The following is a 15,730-nucleotide window of genomic DNA, read 5'->3' on the forward strand; positions in this document are numbered from 1 at the left end:
GCGAATTACCTTTCGAAACGTAACTGTTATATCCATATCACAATATGCATTTCTTACTTGTTTCATTTTCAGCTGCCAGCAAACATGAAATAATACGTTCCTTTGTCCGGTAATTTATGTTTTAAAGTTTAAATTAAAGTTTTTAATTTATATTTTAAAAATATCTCTCACGGTTTTAAGGTCTAATGCTAAATGCTGAATTAATTTTTGATGATTCAGCATTTTTCAGTTCCAAGGAATCTGGAAAACGTCTGAATAGAGGGCGATTTGTGTGTGTGTGTGAGTGTGTGCGTGCGTGTGTGTGTGCGTGTGTGTGTGTGTTCGTGTAGGAGTTCGTGGAAGTGTGGGTGAATGGGTAGGTGCCAACAAGGCAAGTTATAGGCGTCGATAAGAGCAACATACAATATATATTGGTAAACTTTTTAAGGTCGATATATGAACTCTCATAAATCTAACAGCTCATTTAGTGATTTAAGCTATGCGTTGATGTGCGTATCGCTACGTCCTGGGCCTAATGACCCCGCTGGTACATTGGGGAACAGCATCGACGACGTCGTGGACAGCCAATGAAGCTGGCAATGTTGATTACCAAAGCACAAACCATTCGTCAATTCTGCAGCATCTCTTTCAACAAGAACGTTTATGGCTGAGTGTATCATACATAATACATAGTCAACCATTACCACTCGTATGGCTATAGCTGGCTTGTTTGCTAGTAGTGTTAAATTGACAAGAAAACTAATTAATCACATCGGTTGTAAAATCTGTCTCCTGATGCTTATACAGTCGTTGAGGCAGTATTTCATCTGCGGGGCGTACATCCGCCATGATGTTCTGTTCATGGGAATCTGATGTAAGAGCCGACAGGAGCGTAATGTGAGGGGAAATGGGGTTTAACGGCTCGTTCAAGATTAGTGCATGTGTGTGTGCGTGTGTGCGTGTGTGCGTGTGCTTGTCTTGTGGACCGTGTCTGCCGAAAACGCGAAAGGTCATGTCTTCGATATTTGTAGGATGGAAGTGGTTCCATTGTTAATACTGAGGTATGGGCTAACAATATGAAACGACAAATTTCGCGACGAAAACAAGTTTGCATAGGCATACGCACACGCACTCACATTACGCACATACAACGCTCTATAGGTGCAATAATCTTGAAAGCGACGTTAACCACATATAAAATCGTCTTATATTCAGGTCTTAGATGTTTAATATCAGTCAAACACTGTGTTATCAAAAGTACGGGTGTCCCGAAGTAAAGGCTCGCCCCCTGCGTATTCCTTCTGTAGTACAATTTTGCGTTTAAGCCGAACCCCGGATTACTCGAAGTATTTGCGAAGGTTCCTTGAAGTTCGACACATCGCTGCACGTGATGACATGATCAACGCTCAACGTCATCGAGGTAACATGACACCCAGTCAACCAAGTCACCAGACCACCCAATCCCCATTTTCTCACACTATCCTAAAATAGAATCCCAACAGGATTCCTTCTTTGTCATGGGATTTCATTCCCAAACATTTTTAGAAAATAAACTGAGTGTAAAACGATGCTTGAAAATATACTATCCGAAAAAAAGAAACGCATAGGCATTTGTAGTATTCAAAATCTATTAATTACCTATTGTGTTCAAACATTCATCAAAATATGTAACAAAAGTGTTGATAACATGATTTTACACAATTACACAAGTAAAAAATCGACTTTACCTGAAAATGTGGATTTTGGTGCGATTTCTTACAAGGATTGAAAGGACATCGCCACAACGCAACAGAAATCACCTTCCAGTTGAAATTGTGCAGCAAAGACCATGCACTGTCTGGCTATAATAATCCAGATTACTTTCAGAAATCGGCATTCGTTTTGAAGGAGTTTCAAGGTCAAATCACTACGCCACATCTTGACGCTGCGATAGGGAACATCGCCATTGAAAGAATACACGCTGGAGATTACCAATCTTCTGTTGCCAGGCGTCTGGATGTTAGTCTGAGCACGAGATCACGGCTTACAGCTCGTTACAACCAAACAGGTATAACAAATGACCGTCCCCGTAACAGGCAGACCTCGAGTCACCACTTCAGCCCAAGATCGGTACATCCGGGTACTACATTTGCGTGTTCGTACTACAACGGGTGAGAGCACAGCAGCCAGGGTGCCTGGATTTCAGGAGGATATCCGGTCAAACTGTACGGAACAGGTTGAGAGAGATTGGACTGAGAGCCAGGAGACCCGACGCTACGTCGTCACCATCGCGCTCAACGTCTCCGTTATCTAAAATTATCCACTTGGTTGTATAGACATTTCCTTCTTCTAAACTGATGTAAAAATTCATATACTAAAGTATATTTGTGGATGAGTTATACATGTTTGAAAATACAACATTTTCGCAACAGATTTCTGGTTTATGCGTTTCTTTTTTGGGATAGTATAATTTGTGGTAAAATATTGACTTAAAGAACTGGTACATATTTACAAAATGACATACATTTATCTGTGAAAACTTCATCTAATGTTGTGAAAATTCCTTTAGAATCAACAGCTTCATCAAACCTTATCATACATGGGATTCGACGATTCTATCGTCTACTGTTTATGTTCGTGATGTTGTGTCCTGCGTTTAGTTCAGGAAAACTGAGCATCTCATTTACCCAAGTGTGAAGTCTCGAATCAGGAAAAGATAAACATTAGTAAACGTTTATTCATTAATAATTGTTACCTTTGTAAACAAGTACACTCCTCTTTACCATAGTGAACGGGCGATAATGGGTTAATTATAGAACCGGAAGTACTTTATGCTCGGGGAATCCCCTGTTGTAATTCCTTTGTCTGCATAATTGATGCCCAAGGTCAATGAAAGAAGTGTAACTGGGAGCGGACGAAAACGAAATGGGAATATGTACGTTAAAACAGAGGAAACGTAAATAAAAGGTGAACATTTCTTACGACAATATTCATTCTACAACTATTTATACAATTCTCGACATTCCTTTGGAAGTGCTTAGCTCGGCCAAGGTTTTATTACATAATGTTTACAACGGCGCTCATTTTTATATGATAATTTTGACCTTTTTGTAATTATTTCCGCAGTGATAGCTTCCTTAATCGTACATAATCAACGAGCAAGGCGTAGACATGTATTTTCAGTTACTTGTCTATGGACTATAACAATGCCTAACTATAAATGAATACATTTTGCAAATTGTAAATGTAGTAATTTTAAATTAATTGTTAGATTTAAATGCATTCCATTTCATTGCATACATTTCTGCAAAAAAATATGTTATATGTTGGATAGAAGATTATATACATGTATTTGCAGTCTGGCCATTGTATGCTGACATTAAACTATCTGCAAGAAATGAGATTACTAAAATTTGAATACGTTTAAAGTCACTTTGAAATTAAACAATAGTAATGTAAATCAAGTTAAAAGATGTTATATATTTATCACACCTGTTTAAACATGCAATATTTCCATCGACCGGAATGTAATACCACACATTATTTGATTGTTTTATTTGGATTTTGTTGTTGTTTAACGGTTACGCCTCACTCAGCAATATTCCAGCTATATTGCGGCGGTCTGTAAATAATCGAGTCTGGACCAGACAATCCAGTGATCAACAGCATGAGCATCGATCTGCGCAATTGGGAACCGATGACATGTGTCAACCAAGTCAGCAAGCCTGACCACCCGATCCCGTTAATCGCCTTTTACGACAAGCATGGGTTCATACCCGGACCTTCTTCACGGGTCTGATTGTTGGAACGGTCCCGTTACACATATGCTGTGATTATTGCTCAAGACGATATACATCTATATACACTCCTTTGGGAGTGCTTAGCTCGACCAGGGTTTTATTGCATAAAGTTTACAATGACATTCTTCTTTATGCTAATTGTGAAAGTCAGTATGACCGTTTTTGAAATTATTTCAGCAGTTATGGCTTCCAAAGTCGTAAATTATCATCGGGCATCGAGCTCGTCTTGAGCAATAATTACAGCATACATATGTGAAACTGTCTAAATCATGCAACCTCTAATCGTGCCAAGATGAATTGTTATTGTTGAACCATTGGCTACTTTCAATAAGTGAGGTGAGGTGAGGTGAAATTGAGTTTAACGTCGTGCTTGAGAATATTTCGCTCATATGACGACGTGCATGCGTGTGTATGTGTATGTGCGGCTGCTTGTACTAGCCCAGACTGAAGCTGGTTTTATAGTGCTAACCCACTGAGATACCATGCCGCAGTGAAGCATGAATACCCCACTCAGACACAGTATACTGACTCCGAGCCGACCAGTCCTTGTTGTACCCATTAATGCCGAGCGCCAGGCAGGGACCAACAAGTACCATATTTTAACGTCTTTTGGTATGACGCGGTCGGGGATCGAACCCGCGACCTTCCGCTCTCCGGGCGGACGCTCTAACCACTTCACCACGGAGGCGGTCACTTGCAATAAGTACCGAAATATAGGGTAATCATGTCTATTGATCTAATTTGATATCATATGTCACTATCTGTCAATACTTTATGTATGTCAGTGTGTCAAACCACTTGCATATCTTTCCCTAGAATATTCATAAAACATTTATATGACACAAAATTACCAACGTCGTCCAACCGTTAGTATGCTGAGAATACTTATCGAAATATTGCATGGAAGGTTTAAACACAAACCCGAATCACCGTCGCATAATGATTTTTTTGTTTCAATAATGGCCACAATGAAAAGTGAGTAAGTTCACCTGCCCATCTGCCGGCTTAATTTAAATACATCATATGACACAAAAGCATCATTAATATCCTATATTAGTATACGCTTTGAATCCATATACTAGTATACTACAGCATCTCATATGTCTGCCTGTCGGATGATACAAGTGAAACCAATCATGCATATAGCCCGTGAAGATCCGGATTAGAATTGATCTTCAGCAACCCATGCTTGTCATAATAGGCGACTAACGGGATCGGGTGGTCAGGCTCGCTGATTGGTTGACACATGTCATCGGTTCCCAGTTACGTAGGACGATGCTCCTGCTGTTGATCACTGGATGGTCTGGTCCAGACTCGATTATTTACAGACCGCCGCCATGTATCTGAAATATTGCTGAGTGCAGCGTAAAACAACTACAAACTAATCAGATATATGAATATATCGATGTTTGTCATACACTCGCGAGTTCGATACATACATTAGATCGAGGTATTGTACAAATAATTAAACATATTGTACAAATAGTGACCTCTGCTGTTCAATTAGTGTCCAGTATTGAACACTCCTTCACCGGTATTGTGCGATGAATGATAAATACTCTATTACCGACAAGCATTATTCACACCGTGACCCGTAATATAGTTAGCAACTAGTACTGTCACGTATCACTCACCCAATATTTAACAATCATTTGTAGGTGACGTGCATAAACTGACGTACAAAAGAAAGTATACACCCGATTCTTTTGGATTACTGTCCAAAAAGCGACGTAAATGTTTTGAAAAGAGTTTTACAGTGATATAAGTCACAGACGTTCCTAATACTGAACCGCAAAAGAAACGCAACTTTCTTTGTGAAACATTCAAATAAATATATTTTAGGGGGGAAAACTATCCCATGATGAAACCACTCATTCCAAGATGGTTTTGCCGTTGTTTCCGGTTATTCTTGACCATATCGCCCGAACGCGATTGTTTTCATGCTTTTGGTGTTTTTTTGGTGATCTTTTCACGTTTCACACAAAAATGCGTGCATTTCCATCCAGTTGAATCCTTTATAAGGCAGGTCATTCAAAAAACACCATACACCACAAAATCGACTTGAAGAATGCTGAAAAAAACATGCCACGTCTAACGCAACAGCAGCGAGGGATCGCCATTGGAATGTTGCTGACCGGATCAACAGCAACTGCGGTGGCCAGGCACTTCGGATGTTACGTGACATCAATCACCAGACTCTCCGCAAGGCATCGACAAACCGGAAATGTTCAAGACCGGCCACGCTGAGGACGTCCGAGAGTAACAACGCCAGGTCAAGATTGTTACATCCGGGTTACTCATCTGCGTAACCGACAACAACGAGCATCACAGACGGCTGCAACCATTCAAGGGCCACCTCGTAACATTTCTGCAGACACCGTTTGTCGTCGACTGAGGACAGCGGAGATCAGATGTCGCCGTCCTTACGTCGGACCGATACTGACACAACGTCACCGCCAACATCGTTTACAGTGGGCTCGACAGCACCAGCGTTGACGACGCCAACAATGGCAACAAGTGTTGTTTGCTGATGAGTCGAGATTCAACATGTCACACGCCGATGGCCGATTCCGCGTGTGGAGACGATGTAATGAGCGTTACGCCAACTGCTGCGTCCTGGAGGCTGACCGCTGGGGAGGAGTTGCGTCATGGTGTGGGGTGGCTTCAGCTACCACCGGGGAAACCTTTGCACGTGTTTCGTCAACGTGTGACTGCTGTAGTCTACACAAACGAAATTCTTCATTACCACGTTGTACCGCTGTTCCTGGCCCAGCCTCAGCTCCAGGTTTTCCAGCAGGACAATGCTCGTCCTCAAACAGCACGGGTCTCTATGGACTTTCTGAGAGGGAACAACATTGCTGTACCCGCCTGGTCCTCTCTGTCCCCGGATATGGCACCGATCGAGCATGTGTGGGATGAAATAGGAAGATGGATACAGGCAGCTGGTCCACCTCTAAACCATAGGGATTTGGAAGCCAGATTGGTCAGAGAATGGAATCAAATGCCCAAAGCCTTCTTGCAGACACTTGTTGACTCAATGAGTCGACGCTGTACTGCGTGTATTGCAGCCAATGGGGGTCACACCTGCTACTGATGGAGATGACATTTTTTGTGTTTGGGGGTGGTGTGGTGACAAGTGCTTTTTCAATAAACATTAGTGTTGTTTTCACCAGAGACCACTACCCATTTCTTCAACGTTTACTTGTCTGTTGTTTATTCATAATGTTAAAATTATATGTTCCATAAATTAACATTTATTGGCATTTGCAATTCAAGTTGCGTTTCTTTTGCGGTTTAGTATATGTTGCCAGAATACCACAGATATCGTGCCCAATTGCAAAGTTGCCAGTCAAAATCACAACACTTTTCAAATAATCCCAAAACACCAGGTGTGTACTTTTTTTGTACTTCAGTTTATTTCCAAGTAGTGATCGATACAACCATCCATAAGTAGTATGCTTTTTTGTAGGCTAACATCTAGTCTCTGAAATGAAAAAAATTAACAGAAAATAAATTCAAATTTTTTCTTCAACGTAAATAATTCACAGGGGCCTAAAGATTTTCTTTATTCATTTTCTGAAAAAGCCACATATTCTATACCTGCAAGGGCTGTACTGGGGATATTGTTTCAGGGTCTGAAAGACAGATTGGGCCTCTGTTCCGCGTCCTTAACTGAAAAGCTCTCACCAGTGTCTCACAACAGACAGACAGACAGATATTTTATTCATGCCCCGCGTTATGTACTACACTTTAAAACACAGATAAGAGTATATCAGCCGTTCTCTACTGAACGATGAGAAACTATGCACATACACCGCACATTGAGTAAACTATTTATGTCATAGCATTAAGAATATATCAATGCTGGACGTGTATCTAACGTATGATTTCGGTATTTTAACAGTTATGCCTTTGTTTGAAATTAAAGAGCAGGACTTTAGTACAAAAGATAAAACGCCACATTCGTCATTAAAATACATTGCTGATGAAGATGAGGTAAATCGTAGGTCTGAAGACGTAGGCAGATTAGTAAAACATGAAGCTCGTTTTGAACAGAATTGTAATAACATAAGGGTGCATTGTACACACGCTACATTCAACGGTCAGTAGGCCAACCTCATTCAGCTAGACTCGTTAATAATCCATTGCAATAGATATCAAGTAGGCTAAGGCTTGGTCTCTGAAAAATGTGAATTTACTAGAAATGAACGACTATGTTAACACTGAAAGGAACCCCAGTGAGATAGGAGATTCTGAACCTTTGGAAAAATAACACTTGGTTCATTTAGGGCTTAGCGTTATAGTACATTCTGGCTGAAGGGGAAAATATGGTACAGGGACTGTGAGATAGATTTATCTATTCATGCACTGTGGTGACATTTACCTGGCCGACTCGGGTGCATTAATTATCAATGCAGTTATGTCAGTTATGCGAACTGACGTAAGACATGAGCTTCAGAGTGAATGAGTGAGTGAAAACAAGTCATAAAAGCGGTTTTAAGTGCCACAGACTAAGTACACTCATGTAGTATATATGAGTAACACTTTGCTTGCTTTTAAGGGTACAATCAGTATCCACGACGACCAGGTACTACCAGTAATCTGTCGAAGACGGTTGAACAACTCCACACGGCGTGCTGGCGTTTGCCAAATGGTATCTATCGATAGGTAGTTTCTACAGAAATACATTTAGAAAGTAACTGTACACGATATGACAGCAGATACGCCGTATGGGATTAAAAATAATCAAGTAGTATATTCTATCACTACTATGGATCCGGAAGTAGGGTGTTCTGCTTTCGTGGTCTAAGGAGGCGGTGGGGTCGTCACACTGAAGACCCGGGTTCGATTCCCCACATGGGTACAATGTGTGAAGCCCATTTCTGGTATCCCCCGCTGTGATATTGCTAGAATATTGCGTAATACTCACTCAGTCACTCACTCGTGGTCTAAGGGGATGATGAGTTTTGCATTTAGTTGACTCAATAAAGCTGTTTCCACTTTCATACGAAATATTCCGAAAGCAGCGAAAATGTCACGATGATAATAATGATAATTATATATATTGTCCACTTATATAGCGCTGAACTGCACGACGCAGGGACATGCTCTCAGCGCATACAACATGAAATATTGCTGAGTGTGGCGTTAAACAACAAACAAAACAAAAACATCCGTCGATGACATAATATTCCAGCGGCGGTCTGTAAATAATGAAGTCTGGACCAGACAATCCAGTGATCAACAGAATGCGCATCGATCTACGCAGTTGGGATACGATGACATGTGTCTACCCATCCAGACAGGAATTTAATTGAATACAATGGAAGTTTGGATATTGGTCAGAAAATAACATACATGTAGTTCATTTTTCGATAGACTCGCTTGTTTGGAACACTTGGTAACATATATACCTATGATAATAATACTAGACCTAAATAAGGGTTCCTTAATAACGTCATATAAATTTTGTGTTATATATATATATGTATAGCAAGAAGAGACCAACAAACATTTTCAAACCAGTGAAGAACCTATGTTTGTTCTTAGTGGTGACTAACGGGAACGGGTGGTCAGGTTCCCTGGCTTGGTTGACACATGTCATCGTTTCCCATTTGCTTTAATCGATGCTCATTCTGTTGATCACTGGATTAATTATTTACAAACCGTCGTCATATATCTGGAAGTAGATAACTTGGTGTTGTGTTAAACAACAAACACGCAATTTCATATTACTTTAAGTTACACACAAGCCTTTAAAGTGCCGACATATTCAAGTTGACTTATCTGGCACAACTTCCTGTTAACGTGTTGCTCCTGGTGAAAATTTCCTTCACGTCTTTTCCGGGCGCACTTTGTGAAATGACATTAGGAAATACATTGTTGTCAGATATTATATCAATGCGACATCTGGAAACAGACCAGTTATTTGTCTACATACGTTGATCAGGATAGGAAACAACGAAATCATGATCAAATAATACCAAAGAAGGACTAAACTTCAAATAGAATATATTTCATAAGATTGTTTAATGTTGTAATTAATATTTCATTTCTGAGTCCAATGGCAGTGCTTGGTCCGGATCATATAGGAAGAGATAGACATCTCTAAAAGAAACAAGCAAGACTATACCAGAGTTGAAAAGGCAATTGTGATGTAAATAAGTTCTGTTACCGAGGTTCATATTAAGGTATGATGTTATGGACTCAGATATTTAAAAAAAATTAACACTGACATATACACTCACTCACTCACACTCAGATTCACTCATATTCTTCACTAAACCATAAGGGGGTTTAACATAGGCACCACAAAACATACATTTAAGAAGTCAAGAACAGTTGCACTCATTAGATCAAGATACATGAACTTCTGAAATCGACATTAGCTAGTTCCTGGTACAACTGCACTTTGTATAGAACTCACCTTGTTTGCTTTTGCTGTAAACTGACTGACTGACTGAGTATGGTTTTACGCCGCTTTTAGCAATATTCCAGCAATATCACGGCGGGGGACACCAGAAATGGGCTTCACTCATTGTACCCATTTGCTGTAAACAATATTTCTTTCAATTATATACCTGTTGTGGGTATAGTGTTTAAAGTGATGAAAATTTAGGGTTGTTTTCAAAACTTTACATTTATAGATAAGAATTTAGCTAAAAGCAACAGTAGGTCAAACACATCATCAGTATATATGTTTTTCTTCAGACCAAACAGAATTAGTTGAAGGTCAAATTTCAAATTATGGATGTTTGATACCATTCAGGGAAAATTCTTGACTGAAAAATGTTTCTTGTCCTATATTGAATTATGATCTCGATTTAAAGCAGAACACGCTTACCCTATTCGCGAGCACCTGTGTCAAGAATGCTTTTCGGTAATCTATTCAAACAATTTTCTTTTACGCAAAATGGAATCCGTTTCGGCGAGTTTACCATGACTAGTTATTCTCTGGCATTTAGAAACTTTTAGAGAAGAGTGAGTTTAGATTTACGCCGCTTTTCCAGCAATATCACGGCGGGGGACACACATTGTACCAATGTGGGAATCGAACCCGAGTCTTCGGCGTGACGAGCGAACGCTTTAACCACTTGGCTACCCCACCGCCCTTTTAGAGAAAGAAGAGCGTTACCAATCAAAGACAACCTTTTGACCTTTTCTTTAACCCCTTCTGGACAACAGCAAGGGCACGACGAGGGCAGAAACAGTTTGTCTTGCTCCACCCATATAAACCAGGCAATAGAAGTGTTATTGTTACTGATTATATTTTTATGAGAAAGAGATGAAAGGGCTATGAGAATTATGGCCACTCTACAGCCAATACTCTTTTCATGGCGTTAGCCCCATAAACTAGCAACAGCAGCAGCTCTTCAAAAGTGGAAAGCACGAAGTGGAAGGAGTTTTATCGGTATATTCCGATTTATAACACGGTGTTTAGCCACACAGTATTGAAACATACACTGGGAAAATCTACCGTTGTGTGTCGTTGTATTAAACGATCTGTTGTTGACATTGGGCACGCGATCCTCTGCACAACGCGCCAGTCACAAATCAGGTGGTGTCCGTACCATCGTTGGTCGCAGCGAGTTGGATGGGTGTAAAGGATCTGAAAATGATAACTGAATCATTATGGTCGTCGTTGTCATCTTCCTCCTCCTCGTCGTCATCTTCATCAGGATCATTGTCATCGTCGTCATCCTTATCATCTTCGTCGTCGTCATCTTCATCCTCCTCCTCGTCGTCATCTGCCTCATCATCATTCTCGTCGTCATCTTTTTCATCAACGTCATCATCAACTTCTTCATCATCACCGTCGTCGTCCTCGTCATCCTTATCATCTTCGTCGTCGTCATCTTCATCCTCGTCGTCGTCATCTTCCTCATCATCATTGTCGTCGTTATCTTCGACATCGTTGTCATCACCTTCTTCATCATCATCGTCGTCCCCGTCGTCGTCATCCTTATCATCTTCGTCATCCTCATCCTCCTCCTCGTCATCATCTTCATCATCGTCGTCGTCATCATCATCATCCTCGTCGTCGTCATCGTCATCCTCACCATCATCGTCGTCGTCATCTTTTCCTCAGTCATCGTCGTCGTCATCATCATTATTCGCTATCAAACTAAAAAATAATATCCTGTTACGTGATGGATAATGGTAGCCACACACCCGTCGATCTATCACTGAAGTCTTCAGATCCTCGGTGGATGTCCTTCCTACATTTCTGGGCGGTGGGGTAGCCTAGTGGTTAAAGCGTTGGCTCGTCACGCCGAAGGCCCGGGTTCGATTCCCCACATGGGTACAATTTGTGAAGCCCATTTCTGGTGTCCCCCGCCGTGATATTGCTGGAATATTGCTAAAACGGCGTAAAACCATACTCAGTCAGTCAGTCCTACATTTCTATACAGAGAAATCACAGTGGTACAAATGGTCAACTGTAGAATCCGACCTGAACAAAGCGCGACTGATACATGTGTCAAGATCTTTTCAGGTGTCTGCCGCCGTGATGTGTCTTGAATATTGTCAAAATGTATACTCACTCACTCACTCACTCACTCACTCACTCACTCACTCACTCACTCACTCACTCACTCACTCACTCACTCACTCACTCACTCACTCACTCACTCACTCACTCACTCACTCACTCACTCACTCACTCACTCACTCACTCACTCACTCACTCACTCACTCACTCACTCACTCACTCACTCATTAGAGTGACCATTAGAAAATTATATCAGTTCACATTTAATGTAATGGCCCACTGTATCGCACAGAATCACTGTCCAAGTAAAGCACAATATAAATTCAACTTGTTCTGTATAAAATATGCCAAAATGTGAGATCAGACTCACTCGTATACAAAATGGATTGAGATAGTTATTACGATTCTTATTAACTGAAATAATACTATGAATTAAATAGTCAGAATGCGTAGATGCGTTGAAACTATTAGCAAAATATTGCCTCTGTACATTAATGAGGTGTCCGCGAACGACACAAAACGCAAAAACAGCCTTTTCAAACGTCCAATACGTTCAATTATACATAGATGAACAAGTTAATGTTATTCAGAATCACTTCACGTGATCACATAACTGTTAGACGTTATCAAACAACTATCCCTCAACGTTTTAAACTTGAATGAAGATTAGGCTTTTCATTGTAATTGAAATTTTGATAGTGAATAGTTTCACGCTTTTCTTGTGATGACTAACTAATTACATTTTTCTGCTAATGTTTTACAGTGATTATTTACGATATTGAAAATTGAATATTGGATTATTGTAATCATTTATGAATTTTCACTCTTGCAGAATGTGATGTGTAGTTCGGTATCAAAGTCTGTTTTTAATTAACACATTAAATATAGAGTAAAGTAGGCAACAGCTAAAATGTATTTCATAGCTAGAAAAAACATAAATGCTTTTGCCCATCACTCCGAAACCATTCTGGAATGTTATCAACAGCAACATTTCATTTTTTTCTTTTACCTATTTTTGCATACTTTGAGAAATATCTGTGGAATTTGGCGTTAGAATGGTAAATGCAATAAAAAAATCCACAACGTTTGTTATATTTGACAAAGTGTTTAAAATATTTATGAAATTAAACGGAGGGACCTCCTTGTCTGTGTTCGCTGATGTGACAGTGTTATGCGTTGACTAGTTCGTTCTGTTTTGTTCTTCATGCCTGAATATTGAATAATTACTTAGTATTGCATTTACTAAAATGTATTTTTTGAAGTTTCTGAATCGTTGTAAATAAGAAGTAAATATTTTCAGTTCCGTTTGTGACACAGAGCAGTACCAATGTGATATTAACTAAACTGATGGGTGTTAGGATGGGTTGGTTGTTTTGTTGTTTAACGCCGCTCTCAGCAACATTATTGCTATATAAACAAGAAGACAAAGTCATCAATATCCCCCGCAACGGCAAAATACTCTTTATTAATATGTCTACTAGTTATGATTATGTCAAATGTTTTGGAGTGTATACAGCAAAGTGGAAGGAGATTATTGAAAGGTTTTTAAGATCTGCTCCAGAGAGGAGCACTACCACAAAATTCAGTTGAAGCCTAACTTGTTGCCATGGAAATGCAACAAGATGACATCCTCGTAGTCACAGCCTTAGTCATGTTTCCATGGAAACCACAAAAAATAAAATTCATATCTGGGTCTAACTCCCCAAAAGGCACATCTAGGGATCATGCTTGACATATGTACCAAGTTTGATGAAGCTAGCATGTATAGTTTGGGAGATCTGCTCCGGACAAGATGACATCCTCATAGCCACAGCCTAAGTCATGTTTCCATGGAAACCGCAAAAAATAAAATTCGCATCTGGGTCTCACCCCCAAAAGGCACATCTAGGGATCATGGTTGACATGTGTACCAAGTTTGGTTAAGTTATCATGACGGACGTGTGACGGACGCACGGACGTACGGACACACGGACGGACGGACGGAACTCGTTTCTATATCCCCCGCAACTTCGTTGTTGCGGGGGATAATAATCGAGTCTTGACCAGACAATCAAGTGACCAACAGCACGAACATCGATCTATACAAATGGGATGCAATGACACGTGTCAACCAAGTCAGCGAGCCTGACCACCCGATCCCGTTAGTCGCCTCTTACGACAAGCATGGGTTAATGAAGACCAGTTCCAACTCGGATCTTCACGAATCTGTTATATTGGGTGAGTGAGTGAATGAGTATGGTTTTACGCCGCTTTTAGCAATATTCCAGCAATATCACGGCGGACACCAGAAATTGGCTCCACACATTATACCCATGTTGGGAATCGAACCCGGGTCTTTGGCGTGACGAGCGAACGCTTTAACCACTAGGCTACCCCTTTTAGATTTGGACGTCATCGTGGTACGTTACAGGATGAAGAACAGCAATACCGAATATTGTGTATAACCATCTTCATTGGACAACGCCTCAATTCCTTGTCTAATAATGTTGGCATGCTTGGGGTCTACACGTAAATGAATTTAAACATGTTCTATGTGTTTACCTTCTTAATACATTGTACAATTTAGTTAAGCAGGCAAATTTTGCTTGGTGGTTTAACATTTCCGATATACTTATCGTTGGTAGTGATTTATATTCGAAGGGAAGATGTTTCAAAAATGCTGTGGGATGCTTTCTCTGTAGGTTTTAAGATTTTGCTGATAAAATGTGTATTCGCTTCAAGAATAATTTATAAATGACATGTTGACGGTACACATGTCGTAGTGGAGTTACATAGGTGAATATTTAATAATTAACACATATTTCCTGTTGTGAAAAATGTATACATATTCATCATTTTATGAAAAATTATAAATTCGTGAAATTCTTGACATCTTGAATATCAATGTATCATATATTTCTGACTTTTTAGCTTTGTCAAAATGATCAGTCACAATTGGCCTCCTTAATTTCATGTAACAATCATATACTATATACAGTTGCAACAACATAATTGTATGCATGGAATGACATGACAGCAACATAACATATGCAATACAGCAAGAAATATACACAACGGAAGCATAATAAGTACCAGAAACAACAACAGCATAATATAAACGTGGACACAAGAACAAAACAACGTATACGTGAACACAATAACAGTATAATCTATACGTGGAAACAACAGCGTAATACATACGTGGAAACAACAGCATAATATATACGTGGAAACAACAGCATAATATATACGTGGAAACAACAGCATAATATATACACAAGAACAAAACAACGTATACGTGAACAGAACAACAGCATAATATATACGTGTGCAAAACAACAGCATAATATATACGTGAACAAAACAACAGTAATATATAGGTGAACAAAACAACAGCATAATATATACGTGGACACAAGAACAAAACAACGTATACGTGAACAAAACAACAGCATAATATATACGTGAACACCAGAACATAATAATATATACATGAACACAA

The 15,730-nt window shown here is 39.8% G+C and overlaps 1 protein-coding gene across 1 annotated transcript; it reads right to left on the minus strand.

The window, feature by feature from the left end:
* Positions 1 to 11,312: 11,312 nt before the first annotated feature.
* Positions 11,313 to 14,644, minus strand: LOC124289800 (prostatic spermine-binding protein-like). The gene is made up of 2 exons (XM_046726467.1): positions 14,623 to 14,644; positions 11,313 to 11,761 (listed from the first exon to the last, which is right to left on the minus strand). The coding sequence occupies exons 1-2, from the start codon at positions 14,642 to 14,644 to the stop codon at positions 11,313 to 11,315; spliced, it is 471 nt and encodes a 156-aa protein (XP_046582423.1).
* Between the last annotated feature and the right edge of the window lie 1,086 nt (positions 14,645 to 15,730).

The sequence above is a fragment of the Haliotis rubra genome, unplaced genomic scaffold (genome assembly GCF_003918875.1).
Source record: "Haliotis rubra isolate DU_JTF1 unplaced genomic scaffold, ASM391887v1 Scf45, whole genome shotgun sequence".
NCBI lineage: Eukaryota > Metazoa > Mollusca > Gastropoda > Lepetellida > Haliotidae > Haliotis > Haliotis rubra.

Excerpts from the sequence above, each read along its gene's own strand:
- LOC124289800 (XM_046726467.1), bottom strand. The coding sequence starts at position 14,644 with ATGACGTCCAAATCTAAAAGGG. Across the intron at positions 11,762-14,622 it reads GACGTCCAAATCTAAAAGGG|ATGATGACGAGGAGGAGGAT; the intron begins GTAGCCTAGTGG and ends ACGATGATGAAG.